At 40.6% G+C, this 20623-nt stretch overlaps 1 protein-coding gene across 9 annotated transcripts; it reads right to left on the reverse strand.

Moving 5' to 3' along the window:
- Positions 1 to 11167: 11167 nt before the first annotated feature.
- ARMCX2 (armadillo repeat containing X-linked 2) lies at positions 11168 to 15770 on the reverse strand. Of its 9 annotated transcripts, none has more exons than XM_017867419.1 (6): positions 15655 to 15770; positions 15318 to 15400; positions 14978 to 15038; positions 14360 to 14423; positions 13961 to 14033; positions 11168 to 13603 (listed from the first exon to the last, which is right to left on the reverse strand). In XM_017867419.1, exon 6 carries the CDS (start codon positions 13474 to 13476, stop codon positions 11578 to 11580), a length of 1899 nt encoding a protein of 632 aa, XP_017722908.1. In that variant the 5' UTR covers positions 13477 to 13603; positions 13961 to 14033; positions 14360 to 14423; positions 14978 to 15038; positions 15318 to 15400; positions 15655 to 15770; the 3' UTR covers positions 11168 to 11577. The 9 variants fall into 9 exon arrangements, with proteins under 9 accessions (XP_017722908.1, XP_017722905.1, XP_017722903.1 ...); XM_017867416.1 differs by having other exon boundaries at positions 14360 to 14467; XM_017867414.1 differs by having other exon boundaries at positions 14978 to 15050.
- Positions 15771 to 20623: the final 4853 nt, after the last annotated feature.

The raw sequence follows: 20623 nt of genomic DNA on the forward strand, positions 1-20623 counted from the left end.
GGGTGGAGAGAAATTTGGGCATCAAACTAACCCTGAGAAATGTACCAGTGAGGTTGAAAACATTTGTAAACCATTGCCCAGGAAAAGCAGTCACTGAGACCAGCATTGTGGATGATTAATATCTTTTAAAAACATTTTATAATTCCCTCAACAAAGTTCTTGCAAACTGTGGTAGAGGCTGTTATGCTCTCCAATATCCATGCTTTCTGCCCACTCCTTGGAATCCAGCTAGACTGGTTAATAGTGGTCTAGCTATAGTGGTCAGTGTCCTTTATGATTGGGTGCAACCATGAGACTGAGTTCTGGCCAGTGGATTGTGGCAGCAGTGATGTGTTCCAGACTTTCCCTCATAAAACGTCCTCATGCTTGACGTGTGCTCTCTCTTTTCCTAGCTACCTGCTGAGCGCAGATAACTTTGAGTACCTAGAGAAGGGTGGAGCTACAAGATGGAACGAGCCTGGGACCCTGAATGGCCATGTGTAGCAGAACCTCTCTGCTGATCTGGAACATTAACCTCAGACTCTTTTGGTAATGAAAATGTATTTTTTGAGTCATACAATTTTTGAGTTTTTCATTACAGCAGTTTAGACTTTTATACTACTTCAACATTAATGGATTATTTTCTTTCCTTTTTTTTGGACCTTAGGTGATGAGGATTATACTAACCATATTCTTCCCTTCGTAGCATACCATCTGCATTGATCTAATCAAACCCATTTTCTTTTCTTTATTAATTCATTTACTACTTTATTTGTTTCCTTTCTTCTCTATTCTTTACTTCCATCTCCTCCCCAAAGGCAACCTTCTAATTTATTTGATGTGTATGTTTGTTTATTTTAAAACTTACTTTATTTTGTATGCATGGATTTAGATAGTAGTATGGTGCTGTGGATCTCATTCTGACTTTTTTCCCCACTCAGTAATATTTTTTTAAAGATCCATCTATGTCACTCTGTGTACATCGTCTGTAGTCTCACGCTGTTGTATAATGTACCACGGTATTCATCCACTCCAATTTACTTCCTCATTTTCCTGGAAATAAAATCTATACTGCTTCCAACTTACTGTTATCTCATATATTGTGATGAACGTCCTCATGCATGTCCCCTTACGGACCTATATGAAAAGTGTTCTGGAATGTATATAAAATGAATGGAATTGTTGAGCCATAGGGCATATGTATAATTCATTTATGTATGTCAGATTGCTCTTTGGAATAGCAGCTCCAGTCTAAACTCTAATCAGCTGTGTGCGTTAGAATTCCTCTATCTCTGTACCCTCAGTAACAACTGGCATGTCCCAGCTTTAAAATTTTTGCCAGCCAAATAGGTATAAACGGATTTATAATTGAATTTTAATTAGCAATTAACTGGTTAATAATGAGTTTGAACATCTCTTCATTTATTTCTGAGCATTTTGGTTTTCATTTCCTTGGGGTATATTTGTCATGTTTTGTCAGTTTATTTTTCTTATTTTACTTTATTTTATTTTTTGAGATTGGGTCTCACTCTGTCACCCAGGCTGGAGTGCAGTGACACGAACATGGCTCACTGCAGTCTTGACCTCCTGGGCTCAAGTGATCCTTCTGCCTAGCTGCTCCAAGTAGCTGGAAGCAGAGGCATGCACCATCACACTCAGCCAATTTTTTAAAATAGTTTTTTTTTTTTTTCTTTGTAGAGACAGGATCTTGCCATGTTGCCTAAGCTGGTCTTCAACTCCTGGCCTCAAGCTATCCTCCTGCCTTGGCCTCCCAAAGCACTGGCTTTACAGGCAGGAGCCATCTCACCTGTCCATCCTCTTCTGTCACTATAGGGCAGTGTATTCCTGTCCTTTTCTTTTGGATTTGCAGGAGTACTTTGTATGTGCTAGCTATTAATCCTTTGTTAAAGGTATTGTAAATAAGTTTTCTCTGTCATCTATTAACTTTGTTTATGATGTCTCTCATTGAATAGAAATTCTTATTTTTTATGTAATCAAATCTATTAATCTTTTGTGTCTTATGGCATCTACTTCTGAGGTTTTGTTTAAGAAATTGTTATCTAATTCTAGGCCACAAAGATATTCTTCTATATTATCATCTATTAACTTCACAATTTTAGCTTTCATATTTATTTTGTTCTCTGTAGTCTGGATTTATACTTGGTGCTAAGGGGGGGTTCCAGCTTTATTTTTCTTCAAATAGCTAGTCTTTCCAATTCCATATATTAAACCGTCCATTCTTTCTCCATTGATTTGTGCTGCCAGTTTTTTTCTGTATCTACTTAAGTCTGTCTCTAAGCGTTTCCATTTATCTATTTATCTCTTCCATATTACTTTTGTTACTATGACATGGCAGGGATGGCTGGTAGTCACCAAATGATTTTTGTACTTACTTTCCTAACTTGCCTTGCAGTTAGATTGAGGTCATATGGCTATCTGGACTACACACTACAAGCAAAGTAATGTTTATTATTTCTGGGTTAAAGTTATTTAAAACTGGTGTAAAAGGCTGTATGTTTAGATGGAGGAACCACAAGATGGAAGAAGTCTTAGGTTCCTGAGTAACTGCGTGGAAGATTGGAGAGCTGCCTAATCATTAAATTTTACGTAAATAGGAAATAAACCTTTGTTTACTTCACTGAGGTTTTGAGGTTCATTTGTTACTTCAGTATAGCATATTGTTACCCTGACTGACACATATAGTGTATCTTACTATCTAGTAGAGTAAGTTTCCAGTAGAGTAAGTATCCTTTGTTTCCAAATTGATGTAGCTCTTGTTGGGTCTTTATATTTCCATATAGTGTTAGAATGTATCAATTAAGCTTTGATAGATTTTTTTAAAATGTTAAGCCAGCTCTGCCTTACCATTCTGATCATGACTTTTTAAAATACATTGCTGGATTCTACTTGCTGGTATTTTGTTTAAGATTTTCACATCTATATTTTGAGACTTGTTTGAAATTTCATTTTTTTATACTGATCATGTTGGTTTTAATATAAAAGATATTTGACTCATAAAACGCATTGAAGAACATTACTTATTTCTAGGCTATAGAACAGTTTGTATAAGATTGGACTTTATCTGTTACATCTGGGTCTATTTTTTAAGGAGAGGGGCAGGGAACTTTTAAACTGCTGATTTAATTTTTTTCCGTGGTTATAGGACCCTTTGAATTCTCTGTTTCTTTCTGAGCCAATTTTGGCAAGTTTTATTTTTCCAATAATGTATCAATTTCATCCACATTTTGAAATTCATTGTCATAAAGTTAATTATGGTATTCTCTTATCTCTTAAAATCACTGCATATTCATTATTATGTCCTCTTTTTCAATGCTAATATTGTTTATTTTCACGTTTTTTCTTGATTAGTCTTACCAAAGGTTTGCTTTTTAAATTATATCTTTTCAGGACCAATTTTTCATTTTTTAAAATTCTATCAAACGTATTTTTTTCTATTTCATCTATTTCTGCTCTTGTCTTTTTCATTTTATTATCTTTACGTTTATTCTATCAGTCTATTTCCAACTTTTGATTTGGATGCTTAGCTCATTAATGCTTACCTTTTTTTTCCCCAGTCTGACATAAGATTTTAAAACAGCTTTATGAGATATAATTCACATTCTAAACAATTCACCTATTTAAAGTGTAAAATTCAACCTTTTGTTGTATGCTTCCAGAGTTGTGCAACCATCACCACAATGAATTGTGGAATATTTTCATGACTCCAAACAGAGATCCTGCACCTATGAGTTGTCACTCTTCATCTTGCCTCTGCCTCTCCTTTCAAGTATTACTTTACTTTCTGTCTTTATAGACTTGCCTGTTGTAGACATTTCATATAACATAAAAACTTAAGACCATAAATTTCCTTTGAAATAATATTTTCATTGAGAACACAGGAACACAGGGAAACAACATACACCAGGGCCTGTTGGAGGGTGGGAGGTGAGAGGAGGGATCTTAGAGAACGGGTCAATAGGTGCAGCAAACCACGATGGCACACGTATACCTACCTATGTAACAAGCCTGCACATTCTGCAAATGTATCCCATTTTTTTTCCCTTTTTAGAAGAAAATAAAGAAAAAAAAGCAATACTAGTTTTTTACTGAAATCTACAAATGTTGGACTATTGTCGTTTTTGTTATGTAATTCAGTTTTCAGGGCTGTTGTTAAAGATTTCTAGTTATGCTTCCTTTTTTAACCGCATAAACTACAAAGAAAGTTTTTTTTTTTTTTTTTTTTTTTTTTGTTTTTTTTTTTTTTTTTTAATTTCCAAGACGACGATCCGTACGGTCTGGTGGTGGCCGCCACCCCGTAATTCCAGGCACTATGGGAGGCCACCCACCTCAGCCTCCAAAATGCTGGGATTACAGGCTAGAGCCACTGTGCCCAGCCTCTTTATATGTTTTGAGGTTATTTTATTAAATACTCACAAATTGATAATTTTTTGGCGAATTTAACTTTCTAACATCATTTAAAAACTTTTGTTGTGAAATAATTATATATTTACCTGTAACTGCAAGGATAATACAGAGAGGCAGGAGAATCACATGAGGTTAGGAGTTCGAGACCAGCCTGGGCAACATAGAGAAACCTGTCTCTACCAAAAATACAAAAATTAGCCGTGCAACGTGGCATGCACCTGTAGTCCCAGCTACTTGGGAGGCTGAGGTGGTGTGATCCATTGAGCCCGGGAGGCGGAGGTTGCAGTGAGCCATGATCGCACCACTGCACTCCAGCCCGAGCGACAGAGTGAGAACCCATCTCAAAATAATAAATAAATAAATAAAATAAAAGTTTCAAATACATGGTTTTAAAAACATATTACCTTGTTATTTATTTCTATCCTAATTGCATTTTGGTCAAATAAAGTGATTATTATGACACTGATTCTTGGAAATTTGTTGAGATCTGCTTTATGGCCAAATTCATGATCATTATTATAAGTAGTCCCTGTATGCTTGAGAAGAAAGTGTATTCTCCTATTATTTGGTGCAGGATTTTGTGTATGTCCATTAAATCAGATTGTTGACCACATTGCTCAATATTCTATATCTTTACTATCAAGATATAATAATAGAATACTTTTTGTTCTCCTTATTCTTTAAATACTTTAGAGAAGTATGTTGTATTCTTCCGTGTGATTGTTGATTTGTTCCTTTTATAGTTCCATAACATTTTTCTTTATATATACATATATATGTTTTGAGATGGAATCTCGCTCTGTCACCCAGGCTGGAGTGCAATGGTGCAATCTCGGCTGACTGCAACCTCCGCCTCACTGGTTCAAGCGAGTCTTTTGCCTCAGCCTCTTGATTAGTTGAGATTACAGGCACGCATCACCACACCCGGTTAATTTTTTGTGTTTTTAGTAGAGATGGGGTTTCATCATGTTGGCCAGCTTGTTATTGAATTCCTGACCTGAAGCGCTCCACCTGCCTCAGCCTCCCAAAGTGCTGGGATTACAGGCTGAGCCACTGTGCCCAGCTTCTTTATATATTTTCAGGTTATTTCATATATACTCACAAATTTATAATTTTTTGGCAAATTTAACTTTTAATCATCATTTAAAACTTTTATTGTGAAATAATTATATATTTACCTGTAATTGCAAGGATAACACCAACAGGTCTTCTGTACCTTTCCTAACAGTTTCCCCCAGTGGCTACATCTTATATGACTGTAGTACAATATTAAAATTAGGAACTTGATACTGGTAGAAAATGCATCATATAGTTCTATACCATTGTATCACACCACTGCAATCAAGATGCAGAACTATTCTATCCCCACAGAGATATCCTTTGTGCTGCCCCTTTCCAGTGATACACACTACCCACCCTACCACGCCTAACACCTGGCAACCATGAATCTGTTTTCTATTTCTATAATTTTTTCATTTTAAGACCGTTATACAAGGAACTCAACTCAAGAGCAAAACCCCAAATAATTCCATTAAAGTGGGCAAAGGATCTCAACAGACATTTCCCTAAAGAAGACATACAAATGGCCAACAGGTATATGAAAAAATGCTCTACCTCAGTAATTATCAAATAAATGCAAATCAGAACCGGAACGAGATATCAACTCACCCCATTTAGAATGGCTACTATCAAAAAAAAAAAAAAAAAATAACATGCTGGCAAGGACGTGGAGAAAAGAGGACACTAATATACTGTTGGTGGGAATATAAATTTGTACAGCCATTACAGAAAAGAGTATAGGGGTTTCTCAAAAACAACAAAGTTAGAACTATCATCCAATCTAGCAGTCCCACCACTGGATATTTATCCAAGGAAAAGAAAATCAGTATATCAATGGGATACTTGCACCCCCTTGTTTATTGCAGCACTATGCACAATAACCAAGATGTGAAAGCAACCTAAGTGTCCATCAATGGATGAATGGATAAAGAAAATATGTTATATATACACAATGGAATACTATTCAGTCATAAAAAGAATGAAATTCTGTCATTTGCAGCAACATGGATAGAACTGGAGGTCATTATGTTAAGTGAAATAAGCCAGGCACAAAAAGGCAATTGCATGTTCTCACTCACATGAGGGAGCCAAAAAAAAGTTCATCTAATGGAGGTAGAGAGTAGAATGATAGTTACCTGAGTCTGGGAACTGGGTGAGGCAGGTAGCGGGGGATGAAGAGAGGTTGGTTAATGAGTACAAACATACAGTTAGATAGAAGAAATAAGTTCTAGAGTTCGATAGCACAGTAGGGTGACTATAGTTAAAAATAATTCAAAATAGCTAGAAGATTTGAAATGGTCCCAACACAAAGAAATGACAAATGGTTAAGGTGGTGGATATCCTGAATATCCTGAATATCCTTGATCATTACACCTTGTTGGCACATATCAAAGCATCACATGTACCCCACCAATACTACAATTATTATGTATCAATAACAAAGCAAAGCTAATAGAAGAATGTTATAAAAATGGAATCACATAGTACGTGACTTTTTGAGATTTGTTTTCTCACTCAGTATAATGCCCCTGAGATTAATCTAGGTTGTTGTATGCATCAATAGTTCATTCATTTTTATTTCCAAATGGTATTCTATGTTATGGATGTAACAGTGTGTTATATCATTCACCCATTCTTTATCTTTAACAATTTTTTGCTTTAAAATCTATTTAGTCTCATATTTACTTGGCTATGCCAGCCTCCTTTTAGTTAATGCTTACATGATATAACTTTTCCTATCTTTTTGCTTTCAAAATTTCTGCATCCTTATTATTTAGCATGTAGATGGTTTTCAAAATCCGGTTATATATATTTAACAAGTAAATTTAGCCATTTTCACTTATTGTGATTACAAATACATTTGAACTATGTACTTTCTATTTGTCTTCCTTTTTTGAGGCTTCACTTTTCTCATTTCTCACCTACTTTTGGATTAAAAATATTTTCTCAAAGTGCATTTTTTCTTTTATTGCTCTAGATATTATATACTCTGTTTCTATAATTTTAGTGGTTGTTCTTGAAATTTTACCATTCATGTCTAACTTAAGTCTAGAGCTAATCAATATATTATTCATGTATTAACAATAGGTGAGAACTCTAACTGCAATTAATTTGGACTGATCTAAACTATGTCCCCTAGTCAGGCACACTGAAAATCTAATTCTCTGGTTTTAATATTGAATTATCAACCTCATATTTTAAAATATCAAACTCGTATTTTAAAATACGAATTTCAGTGGGGGCATATGAGGCAAATTGTTATTTTCTTTATAAGCAGGGCATAGTGGGAACTATTTTCAAAAATCCCAAAGAGGCTCAGGATTTGCCAGATTACCTATCCCGGTTACCAGTGTTTCCAGTTTCACTAAGGAAACCTGGTAAGGTGGTGAATTCAACTGATATTACAGTTAAGTAATAGACAAGGTCAATTCCTAAACTCATTCTTCCAGAGATCTCTGTATGACAGCCTTAACTGGAAAGGATTCTTGCAGTAGGATTCCTTGTTGTTTTATCTTTTACATTAAATTCCATATTCAAGCCTACTCATTGTTTTCACTGGAAGTTGTTCGGTGTCCCTAGATACAAATACCTGATCCCACTCAATTCCTCTTCCCCATGAAATTGTTCTGTAGGAGCAATTACCTTGTCACATAGAACTTTTGTAACAGGGAAAGCTCTCAATTAATTATAGACTGTTTTCCACCCCAGATTGGGAAGGAAGTCTCATTTGCATTTTGCCCACCTCAACCCAAATATCCCATGATTTCATGAGACTCTATTGCTTACTACCCCATATCTCAACTTACTCTTAGTATGAGACCTTTTGCTTAAGCACAAAAAGATAATTTAAGGAAATATATTGTAATAGATCTTACAATGGAAAAGTTGAATAACCTGGCCTGATAAAGGTGGAAACAAATGCAGCTCCAGGAACTCCAAGAATAATAGAATACTATACAGCTGATGTTCAATTTCTGGTACCTATTGTTATTATTCTATGAAGTTAAATCTTTCAAAGAACTACTCTTTTAGGATTTAGCCACACCTGAACTATGCTCGTACTTTCACATGTGATGTGATTTAAGGCACAAAAATCCAGACCTTAGGAAATAAAGCATTTCCCTATTGTGTGATTTGTAGTTTGTTTATTAGGCCAGACCACACATCTCTGTACGGGAATAGGTTTCACCTGAAGATTATGGAAGTTTCCACTGTTAATCAGACCAGATGAAGCTGGTTAGACTACCTGAATAGTGAGGATCAAGCCAGGAGATGCTGATGCATCCATCTTCCAAATACAAACTCAAATACTATCTTACCCCAGAAGTCCTTTTCCAGGACTGACATATTTTCAGGTTCCCCTTAGTAAGGGTTCAAAAATTCTTGGGTCTAACCTCACTCAGGGTCATGTTGTTACCACAGCAATTGTATTATTTATTAAATAGCCATGGAGTCGATGTCATATGGGTTACAATGATTACAGTAAAACTGAGTAAGAACAACATTAAGCCCTAGGGTCCTCCATCAATTTTCTCCTAGGAGAAAAAGAAAAAAGGCCATCACCTCCATTATTGTCACCACTGATCTCTTCAGAAAATCTTCAAGAGAAGCTGTCAAGCTTGCATTTGTGGATGCAAGTTTTATAAATTTCTAATTTTGCTTAAAAGCTCAAATTTTATTGTTGGTGACAAATCCTGTCAGTGGTTTTCTTGAAGTCTCACTTCATTCATTTTCAAGAAAATCTCTAATAAATACCCAAGTCTGAAAACCATAGTTTGTCTGCCAGTCATTCTTCAAGTAAAACTAATGTTCCATGAAAAAAACAGCTAATTCAGTGTACAACTAAAATAATTATGCAAATATTTACCTTAGAGACAACCATTGTCCTAAGCTATGCGGCAGAAATGCTTTGTGCGTACTTCCTATTTCATCACACGGAATATTAAAAAGACATGCACTCAATCATTGAAATTTTATCATATATAATTTATATAAATAAGGACTTTATTATTAAAGACATTTTAAAATAAATTTTGATTAAAAAAATTAGAGTGTGTGGTTCTAAAGAATGCAATCACTACTAGTATAGTATGGGGACACTGCCTTAATCCATGCCAAGGCACCAGCAGTTCTACCCGCCATTGCTTTTGCACCATCAGTGCAAATGTCAACTCAGTGAAAAACAGAAAATAACATGTTACTATTGTTTTGAAAATAGTTTTGACCTTACTGTTTCAGGGACCTGCAGTAGCCCATGGACTACACATTGAGAACCACTATCATACAATATGATTCCAATTTTATGAAAAAAAATACACAGAGATGTATATAATAAACATCTGAAAGAATTTTCACCTAGTTTTAATTGTGTGGACTTTTTAACTGATGCAACAGGCCCTTACATGTAGTTAACGTCTTTTCATGCCAATACAGAGGTATATAACAATTTTAAAAAATGTATTTTAGTGAACAAATAAGAATTGTATATATTTAGGGGTAAACATGGTATTTTGATATATGTATACATTGTGGAATGGCTAAACCAAGCTAATTAACATATGCATTTGCCCCATATAGTTACATTTTGTGGTTGGAACACTTAACATCTACTCTTTCTGCAATTTTTAAGTATACAATATACTGTTAACCATAAAGGGTGCCAGGAAAGCAGGCTGGGTTTGGAAAAGTCTCTGGGACCCTCCCACTTTCTAATTGCTTCAGTGGGTCAGGGAGGGGAGGGAGGAAGGTATACCTGCTCATAAGTGAACTTGGGAGTGGGGAAGGGGACTCCCATCAAGGCCTCACCAGTGGTCTTCTTCTAAAAGACGGCAGGCCTAAACCTCTAACCCTAGGAAGCCAACCACTGCTCTGTGCCAAGAGTCATTCTTTCTGCCACACTGCTTTTTTCTCACCCCAAATGGTGACTCACTTTGTCATTGTGCTGTCTCCTCAGTTGCCCCCCAAAGAGGGCTCTTCCCTCTCAGGACCTGAATGAGGTTACACAATCCTCCAGCTTTGTTGATCCACAGACAAGTGTCAGGCAGCAGCTCTTCGTCCTTCTTGTTTTGTTTTGTCTCTTATTATCATCATACACTAACAGTTCCTTTAGTCACCACCCCACTTCACCCCTCATCATCTCTTGCTTGGCTTATTCTAACTTTCTAATAAATGTCCAGTCTCCAACATAGCTCCAATCCATCTTTCATATTGCCACCAGAGTATTTTTCCTTTATTCAAAACTGTTCAGTGACTTGCATAATATGACAGGATATTATTTCAATATTTTGACTTGGGGTTCAGGATCTTCCTTAAACTTTCCTCACTCTGAATTTTCACATTTATCTCTCATTATTCCTCTTCCCATGGCTTCCATTCCAAGCAAACTGGCTACCTTCCTATCACAGGAACGGATTTCTCACTTTCATGCCTTTCTAAAAAGCATTTCCCCCTCCTGGAATGCCCTTTTATGTTGTCCTTCAGGGCTCGGCTTAAATGCGCCCTTCCTCCTTGAAACTTTCTCAGCAACCTCTGCTTCATTTAAACAGATCGTGTATATTTGACAAAGAGCATATGCCCAGGTACTGTTAGTAATCCTTTTGTATTTATTTATTATTATTATTTTTCATAGATCTTTGTATATATCCTTTTGTATTTATGTACCTTATCTCTCCAGCTGGGTTTTAAATTCAAGCATTAGAACGACTTTTTGTCAGTTGAAACATACAACTTTATTGATGATACACAAATGAAGTCTTTGGTGGATAAATTCAAGTCAAAACAAATAATAGAACAGTAGGCCATTCATAATGGACAGGTTTACTGTCAATTCAGAAGAACCAGTAAAAATATTTCCATCCAAGAAGCACGATTGAAGTCACAAATATGTTTTCAGTACAAGAGGTCTATTTATTTGGTATTCATAAAATGGTTCAGCTTAAAGCTGGTGACTGTCACAGATAACATCACTCTGGATGATACATTATTCAACACTGGCAGCTGAAAGGATCCCTTTACTACATGAGCAAGTGGAAAAGCAGTAACTTTCAATTTTCAACACTTCCAGACTGCAAAATCAAGAAATTTCTTTCAAGTCTTTTGACGGTACATAACCAATCAGAATTTGTTCACTAGCTTTATAACTTTCACTTTCACTAAGAGGTCATGGTGATTTGCTAAGGCTCTAATTTTCTTAACACACACTCCAGATGTAGTACATAAGTAAAAAAGGGAGCCCTTATTGAATTCTCTATAGTTAAACACTTCTGCTCTGAGATTGTCATAGATAATCTCAAATAGAGTAAGGGCATTAATAAGGATTTCTGATTCCACATAAGAATTATAGAGGGAACTAAATGATGCTGGCACTTGGGTACTGAGAAGTTTCTTCAACATATCTGGATTTTCAGCAAAATTCGAAAGTATTTTCAAAATCTCAACCTTGATTTTTCCACCTCCCTGAGATAGCAAACGGAAAAAGTTTGCAATGGAATTGACAAGCAGGTGCTGGTAGTCATTAGTAATAGTCATGTTTGTTAGAAATTTTAGTCCAACTACTTGAACTGCTGAGTTCAGGTTAGAGGCCATGATATCATCCATCACTTTATTCATGTACACCTGAAGCCGGCCCTGATTTTCATAATTCTCACTCAGGTTATTCATGGCCATTAAGGCTTTTTCCTTAATGTGGGGATCAGTTTTGTTGATCATGTTTGCAATAATTGGGAGGCCTCCCAATTTGCGGATTGTCTCTTGATTGCATGAATAATTGGCATTGTTGCTCAGAGTGAGCAAAGCTACCTGTTGGATGAAAGGATCATCAGATTTCTGAAGCAAGGCAAGGACCTTCCTGAGATCACGAACACCCAGAATCTCATCAATTTCATAAGGAAAGGGGCGCTTCTGCATGGCAACGGGTCTTCTTCCCCTCCCTCTGCGCTGGGTTTCGGGCTCAGAGTCTGAATCTGACTCTGTGTCAGTCCACCCGGACTCCCCTTCCTCAGAATCAGGGACCTCTGCCAGGAAAGCCTGTCCGCCATTAGCAGAGGCTGCAGCAGCTGCTGCAGCCCCATCTCCAGGACGGAAGCCCATTCCCAGTTCGTCTACTTCAACCTTGCTTTTCTTGCCCTTGCCCTTGCCCCCATTCCGGGACCTGGTTACACCCTTGGCTCCACCTTTGGGTACCGCTCCAGTTGCTGATGTGGCTTTAGGTATAGCCCCAGTGTGAGCCCCAGGGGTTGCTTTCTTGGCGGCTGATGTCCCAGGAACCGCCGCTGATCTAGGGGGACCAGAAGTTCCAGGAGACTCCGCAGCCCCAGTAGGTGCTGCAGCCCCAGTAGGCGTTGCAGGCACAGGAGTCTCAGCTGCCTCAGTAGGCGATGCCACCCCGGGAGCTTCAGCTACTTTGGTAGGTGCTGCTACCCCAGGAGCCTCGGTCACCTCAGTGGGTGCTGTCGCTTCGGTAGGCACCACTGTCCCAGGAGGCACCGCTGCCCTGGAAGTCTCCGCTTCTCTGGGAGCTTCTGCCACTTTGGGAGCCCCTGTCATTGCAGGGGCTTCTGCAGCCCCAAGGGCCTCTGTCACCCCGGGAGGTGGTGCAATTGTAGAAGCCATTGCAGCCCCAACTATTGATTCGGCCTTAGGCCCAACCCCGGCTCCATCTGCCTCTTGGGCCTGACCGCCTGCCCCACTCTGAGCCTCAGCGCTGGATGCAGCTGGGGCCACTGCCTCAGCTCCAACTGTGTCCAGAGCAGAGGCTTCATCCTGAGCCCTGTCCTCTGCTTCAGCGCGGACTGGGGTTGGGGGACTGAATCCTGACCCAAGGTCGATTGTGAATCCGGCTCTTAGCCCAGCTCTAGCCCTGGCTCCAGTCCCAGCCACAGCCCGGTTTTTGGGCTTGGCCATTCTCTTCTTGGTCTGGTCTCTTCCCCTGGTGTATTTGTAGACACAGTACCAGGCACCAGCCCCTATCACTATCCCCGCCGCTACACAACCAGCATCCCGAACACGGCTCATGGTGCAGCTGGGGTTATTCACTGATCCAGGGCGTGGAAGTGGCTTGCTTAAGGTTAAGGGATGCCTGCTCGTCCGGGTGAGGCTCTTCAGTTTAGGCTTACAAGTTCTGCTGAGGCTTAGGCAGGGCCTAGGGGTAAAGGATAAAAATGAGGCTTAGGGCTCTTGCTCACTTCGTGTCTAACCGGTTTTACTTAGAGAAGAGTTTAGGGACACAACGCTTGCTCGGTGGGCTAGCACCCAGGCACAGGTGTCAAGGCCTGTGTTTGCTGATCCACAGACCTAGTTTAACGTTTTCTACGTCTTCAACCTTAGCCTGCTCTGCCAATGCCTACAACTTGCAGCATCTAAATGGGGGGACGAGAGGCAGTACAGACATCGGTAAAGCTGGTGGAGAGCTGGAAAAACAGTAGAGACCTCAGATTCTGCTATGATGTCCCACTCCCTACCCCCAAGGTCCCTAGATGTTGCTCATGCACATACCAACCTCCTGGGATCAAGAGCGGTTTGCTTTTTTCCACTGTAGCTGCAGTTGCACAGAGCCTAAAAAGAAGACAGACCTGAGGACAGATCAGAAAGGGCGTTTTTGAGCCTTTGGTGGAAGAATTCTGGTTCTTTTCCTGATTTGAAACCCTGTGGGTCAAAAGTTTTCCCCCTCTCAGGGATCCTTTTTTCCTCTTCAACCTTTCCTCCCCCAAATATTAACTAAGGCAGATGCCACGCCCCTTTCTCTGCACCAAAAAGAAAGGGCCCGGGGAAAGGGGCAAGGGTGTCTTTTAAGTTAAAAGAGAGAAGATGCAGGAGGAGCCTCTGGTCCCATACTCTGCTCTGGTCTCTGCCACACCCACACCTGGGGGCCCCAGACAATTCCAATCCCAACACTGACCTCCAAAGATTCAAGGCTGTTTCTCCTTACTTCAGTTCAGTTAGAGATTCATCCTAAGGACAGACTGAAGAGCAGAATTATAGACTGTCGCCGTTAGACAATGAAAGCCTGGTGGATGGATCAGCACCAGGACAAGGGTCTCAGTAACTGCCTTTTCGTATTTGCACACCAGAATGTCAAATGATTCTACCTCTCAATTCTTTCAACTCTTCTCACCCCACCCTCCCTTCTCAATCCTCCTCCTGCGCAGGCTCCCCAGGCACTCAATCCCTCCTTCCGCTTTGCCCCGCCCCCATCCGCCATTTCTCCGGGACACACCGCCACACCCCTTCTCCTCCAACGAAGCGGGAGGGGAGCGGGGCGAGGGCGAGGGTGCAGCAAAAGCCGGATGGGACGCGGTATGGGGGACTCCTGCCAAACAATTCAGTGTTCCCCTCCCAGGATCACCAGTCTTTCGCTACCCAGCCCCTAGGCCTAGGATTAGCCTGCAGAAGAGGGGCCTCAACGTCTGCCTTTTCGGATTCAAGGTTGAGATTTTCCACGATTTCTCTGTTATGGGCTTTACCTCCCACTTTCCACAAATCCCCCCAACAACCGCCATTTCTCCCGCCTGCATACCCGAATTCCTTTTCCAGGACTGAAAAGACGGGTGGTGAACGGCTGTGTGGGCCGGAGGTGTCTGGAAAGCAGTCTGCGAGTTAACAAGGCGGTTTAATACCAGATTCTCTCAGGGTCCCCCCCACCCCCACCTCCCGTGAAGCCCAGACAGCGCCAAACCCGCCATCTCTCCAACAGCAGCTGGTACACCCATTTTTCAGCACTCCCAAAGCACAGAGGGTCGGCTGGGTGATGGGAGGGTGCGGGGGCGGTGGTGGGGGAGGTCAGGGTGGGAGCGTACAGCCCAGATTGTTACCAAATTGCATGCCCCACCCCCGCCTCCTGATTACCCTTTCCCAACCTCTCCGCTGGCCTTCTATGCGCTGCAACGTTTATTTCTCTTCCCTCCTCCTCTCAAAACAGGACGGGATGCGGGGTGCGGGCCTGAATGTTATAAACAAAACCAAAAACACTGGCTGGACAGGAAGTAAGCGGATTCTTCGTAAACTCTATCAAAAGTCTTTTCGTTTCCCCCTCCCCCTTTCCTCGCCGCCGAACAAAATGAGCCGCGTCTGAGCACCTCAGGTCTGGAAAGCCGGCCAGGAGCGGGGGAGACCGAGGCACTCGCGGCCTCCGACTCCCACATCCCTAGATTACCCCATTCAGGGGTCCCAGACTGTGCCCACCCTCGCACCCACCTGCCCGAGTCTGGGAAATTTTCTCCTCCTCCTCCTCGTCTGGGTTAAACGCACGGCAGCAAGCTGCGCAATAGAGTTGGTACCCAGAGGAGGACGGGGGACGGCGGTCAGGGCTTTAAGTACCTTTGCCCACGTCAGCTCCTGGTCACGTGAGGACTGCATCGCCAGTAAGCTTGAGTCCCCAATTTCCACTCCCACCAAGAGTACGAGCCCCCTCCTTTACTTTCAGTCCCATCTCCTCCCACCACATCAGGTCCTATCACTCATTTTTGTCTTTGTAGTCATGGAGGCCCAAAGTAGCCCCCCTTGTCCCTGCTTTCAGAATTTGCATTTCTCTGGTTACCTGGGAGGGGCTGCATCTTCTCGGAGGGCTATTGAAAATTTTTACTCTTTTGTTGGGGAATTGTTTCGTCCTTTCCTGGGCTACTGGACACTCTTCCATCGCTCCACTTCTAGTTCCTCAGCCCCTAGTCCCCAGGATTTTCCTTGCAGTTGACGCCCTGTTCCAGTATAGCTAAGGGGCAGAGTGTCAGAAAGGTGACAAGGAGTGGGAGTGGGGTCTGTACTTCTGGAATACTCCTGTTTTGTTTTAAAACTATCATCATGCTTTATTTTATAGTAAAAAAAATTCAGTAAAACAAGAATTCAATGTGGGAAGTAGCAACAAAAAAAGGGTGGGCATGTTTTGTAAAGAAAAAAGGTTTCCTGCGTCCATTGGAAAGCACCATTAATTTTGGTTAATTTTTACCGAATAGAACATGAATTCTTTTGGCCACATAGAAAATAGTTTTTAAAATATGCTAAGGTATTTGAACATCTAAAATGAAATATTTCTCAATAAGATAAGTGTATTTCCATATGATCTGTAAATTGATCTACAGAGAGCTGTTCAGTTGTCCAATCTTATTTATTTTGGACAAATAATGTGCTACTTTTTTCTCCTTCTGGGATAGCTTTTAAGTTGCATAAATAAATGATCCTGTCTTGTTCTGTTACAGAAACACATTTATTTAATATTCCCAAACCATTGCTGACTGCTGTGTGTGAACCTCCTGTAATTTGATGGCTGTAACCATGACAGTTTTGAACACCTGTCTTCGGATTAGGTTCCTGTTAATGATTCAACTCTGGGCAGAAGGAAGAGCTGTGAGGCCAAGGAAACTGAGTGTGGTGGGTGTGGGGTGTTCAAATCCTCCCCGCCCTGTCAGGAGGAGGAGGGAGGTGCTGTCTCTCTACTCCCTCCCATATACCAGAGCTACTCATCTCCTGCGTTCAGGCACCTGGCTCAGTTGCTCACTCCCAAAATATATCTGGACAACTGTCCAAGATGCAGACCTGGTTAAATGTCTTTGGCTCCTTCCGTCCCTTCCCGAAGTTCCCAGAGGTAACCCATTGATGCATAGAAAGGAATGCTGTTCTTACCTGACCGTGCAGCTGACGATTTGTGAAACCTGTGATTTCACAAAAAAGTTTTTGTGATCGCACAAAATGTGATTGCTGGGGGAAGTTCCCAGGCCTGACTGCTGTCTATCCTTATTCGTGGTTACCAGTGAACCTTGCTCCAAACACTGTCTGCTACTACCACCTGACCTAAGAGATGCAGCCTCCTGGGCCTCTCACTTCTGACCTCCTTAGCTCCAGGGGACACAGGAAGAGTCTAGCCTTGCTGCAAGGTTACTGCCTGCCAGTACACATCCACCTTGGTGCCCCCTCAACCAAATGTATGTCCAGGGAACAATCCCCACTGATGAACCCAGAGTAGGTGTTCGCACCCGGTCAACTCTGTGGACCACCTGAAATTGCATTCACCTGCAAAGTTTTGTTTGGGATTATATGTGTGGTTAAATGCATTTTTTTTTTTCAGGAACAGAGATCATCGACCTCATTAGTTTCTCAAGGGGTCGGTTAATTTTTTAACAAAAAATTAAGAGTTAATACAATGGCCAAGAGGGTCTGCGTTATGTATGTATAATAGTCCGGATTAGGAATCTTGTATTTTGTTCTGGTAATACAAGTAATATATACTAGTAGTTAAAAATATTCAAAACAGTAAGGAAATATATAAAGTATACAGGGAAAGAACCTTGTGTTATCTTTTCCACTCCTAGGCACTGTCAACTGTTTCCAACTTTCTTTTAGACACATTATTAGTAAGTGCGTTTGTGTTATTAATCAAGTTCCAAATTTTTGTGATTGTCTTATTAATTCTAATTTAAAGTTGATACCTTTGGCTTATCTTGGTATTATATTAAAATCATTTGCAGAAATGATGATTTTTTCATTTCTTCCTTTCAACTTTTATGCCCCCTTTTCTTTCTTCTTCTGCATGGAGTCATTCTTGGTTAAATTAGACATAAACAAAAATATCCTTAACCTGATGAAGAATGTATCAGAAGTTCTTCTGATCTGGCAGATTTATCCCTCTCTGTGGTCTACCAAGATCACAGAACTTAATGACTGGCATTGACTAGAACTTCCTTAAGAGCCTCCTGATCTTGTTCTTGAAGTCAGTGGGAATGCCTCTTTTGTTTCATTATTTAGTATAACTTTTATTGTTTGTGATTGAAGTATTTTTTTTTTCAAAGCTAATTTCACTTATGTTTACCAGTCTTTCTCTTTCTCTCTGTTGCACATGCACACACACGTAGTACAAAGAAATACTATCAGTGAATGGAGGCAAGTCGTTAAGTTCTGTAATCTTGATAGACCAGAGAGAGGAATGAATCTGCCAGATCAGAAGAGCTCCTGATATCTTCTTCATCAGGTTAAGGATATTTTCTTTTATATCTAATTTAATTCATCTAAGAACGACTCACAAAATTACATATAATTATTTACTACATAAATGAAGTTCCCTCCTATTCCTATTTTACTAATTTTTTTTAAAATTAGGAATGGTGACTTATTTTATCAAATGCTTTCATTGTGAGGTTTCTTTTCTTCTTTGGTTTGCTGTTGTCAGGAATGATGTAGACAGGCCAGTGTCCCTGTCACTCTTCTCTTCCTATAGTTTATTCTCAACACATCCAGACACATGTCCCTTGTTCAAACTCCCCACCCACTTCCTGTGTTGTTTAGAGGAAATATAAATGTCCTTATTACAACTGACAAGGCCCTACCCTATTCAATCTTACTACTTTTCTGCCTAATCTACTTCTCTCTCTCTCTCTAACTCACCCTGCTCAGTCATCTTGGCTTTCTTGATGTTCCTGGAATATACCGGACATGTTCCCTTTACAGAGCCTTTTCAGTTGCTCGTCTCCTTGCCTGGGATGTATTTCCACCATACATCACCACACTTAGTTAGATCCCTCAAGACTTCAGATCTTTACTCAAAGGTCACCTTTTTAGCGAGTCCTTCATTAGTCACCCTTTCTAAAAGTTCATCCCATCTTGACTTTTCATATCTTCTTTCCTGCCATTTAGTTTTTCTTTAGTACTTATTAATAACAATATACTATATGTTTTATCTTGTTGGTTGCTTGTCTGTTTCACTAGAATGTAAGAACTATGAGGTTAGAAATTTAGGTCAACTCTATTCACTGCTGTAACCACAGCATCAAGAACAATGCATGGCATGTAGTAGGTGCTCAGTACACATGCTGAATAAATGAATAAATGAATGAATGACTTTCTTTTTTTTTTTTTTTTGAGAGGGAGTCTCGCTCTGTCGCCCAGGCTGGAGTGCAGTGGCCGGATCTCAGCTCACTGCAAGCTCCGCCTCCCAGGTTTACGCCATTCTCCTGCCTCAGCCTCCCGAGTAGCTGGGACTACAGGCACCCGCCACCTCGCCTGGCTAGTTTTTTGTATTTTTTAGTAGAGACGGGGTTTCACCGTGTTAGCCAGGATGGTCTCGATCTCCTGACCTCGTGATCCGCCCGTCTCGGCCTCCCAAAGTGCTGGGATTACAGGCTTGAGCCACCGCGCCCGGCCCCATGAATGACTTTCTAACACTGAAACACCTTGACACTCCAGAAATAAACCTAGTTGGTTCTGGCATATCATCAGATTTGTAAACTCTCAAGTGATTACCTAATCAGGATGTTGTCATGGGGCAAGATGTAGAAAACTTAAGATTGCTTTGAGTGACATGTACAGAACTCATTATGCAGTGAGAATTATTGTTTATGATATATGCCACTTAATAAAAGTGAATCATTTTTCTTGAATGAAAATAGTTCTTTAACATTTTCAATAATAAAATGCATGTTTGTATAACAAAGAATAGAATAGTGTTAACAAGAAAGTAACAGAATCCATTCCTACTGTTTCCTTTCCTGACACTCCCTCCCTCATCTTCATTTCCAGGTATTTTCAGGACTGCAGAGATGAACATTAGTGAGTCCAAATAGAAGTGATGAAGGGAGTAGAGAAGAGGATGAGCCTGTTTCCCAGACAAGTAGAAATGACCAGTAGCTCAGGAGAAGATGCTGTTTCTTCTGGTAATCAGAGAAAGATGACACATTTGTTGTGTGCGCAAAGACTAAAAAGAAAACGAGTGACAGTGCCCCGCATGGTGGAGGTGGTGGGAGGGAAGGTGAGGAGTGAGGGATCTTGCAAATAATGGGAGGGGAAATTTGGGACCCAGACTCACCAGTGAAGTGGCTTCACGTGACCAGGAGCTGACGTGCTGGTGTGTTGGTCCAAATAGCGGTTCCTGCTCAGCTCTCAGCTCCCTATTTCCTTAAAGGTGGTGTGACTGTGGCCTAAGAAGGTGGAGGAGGACAGGGAGGAAATCCATCCAGATCCTTGTAGGTTGGTGTGAAGGTGGGTGTTGATTGGAGACTCCTGAAGTCCGGGTGGAAGGTAGCAGCACAATTTTCAAGTTAGGAGGCACTTCTCTGTTTCCCCAAGAGGACAACCCGAACCCAGGCTTGTTCTCATTTTGTGACTTGTCAAAGGCAGGGCAGTGTCAGCAGCAGAAATGGTTGACATTGGTGACTTCAGGAGGTGGAGGGAAGAAAGTGGT

Source organism: Rhinopithecus bieti, unplaced genomic scaffold, assembly GCF_001698545.2.
Source record: "Rhinopithecus bieti isolate Rb0 unplaced genomic scaffold, ASM169854v2 scaffold_4043, whole genome shotgun sequence".
NCBI classification, from domain to species: Eukaryota; Metazoa; Chordata; class Mammalia; order Primates; family Cercopithecidae; genus Rhinopithecus; species Rhinopithecus bieti.

Excerpts from the sequence above, each read along its gene's own strand:
- ARMCX2 (XM_017867419.1), bottom strand. The coding sequence starts at position 13,476 with ATGAGCCGTGTTCGGGATGCTGGTTGTGTAGCGGCGGGGATAGTGATA.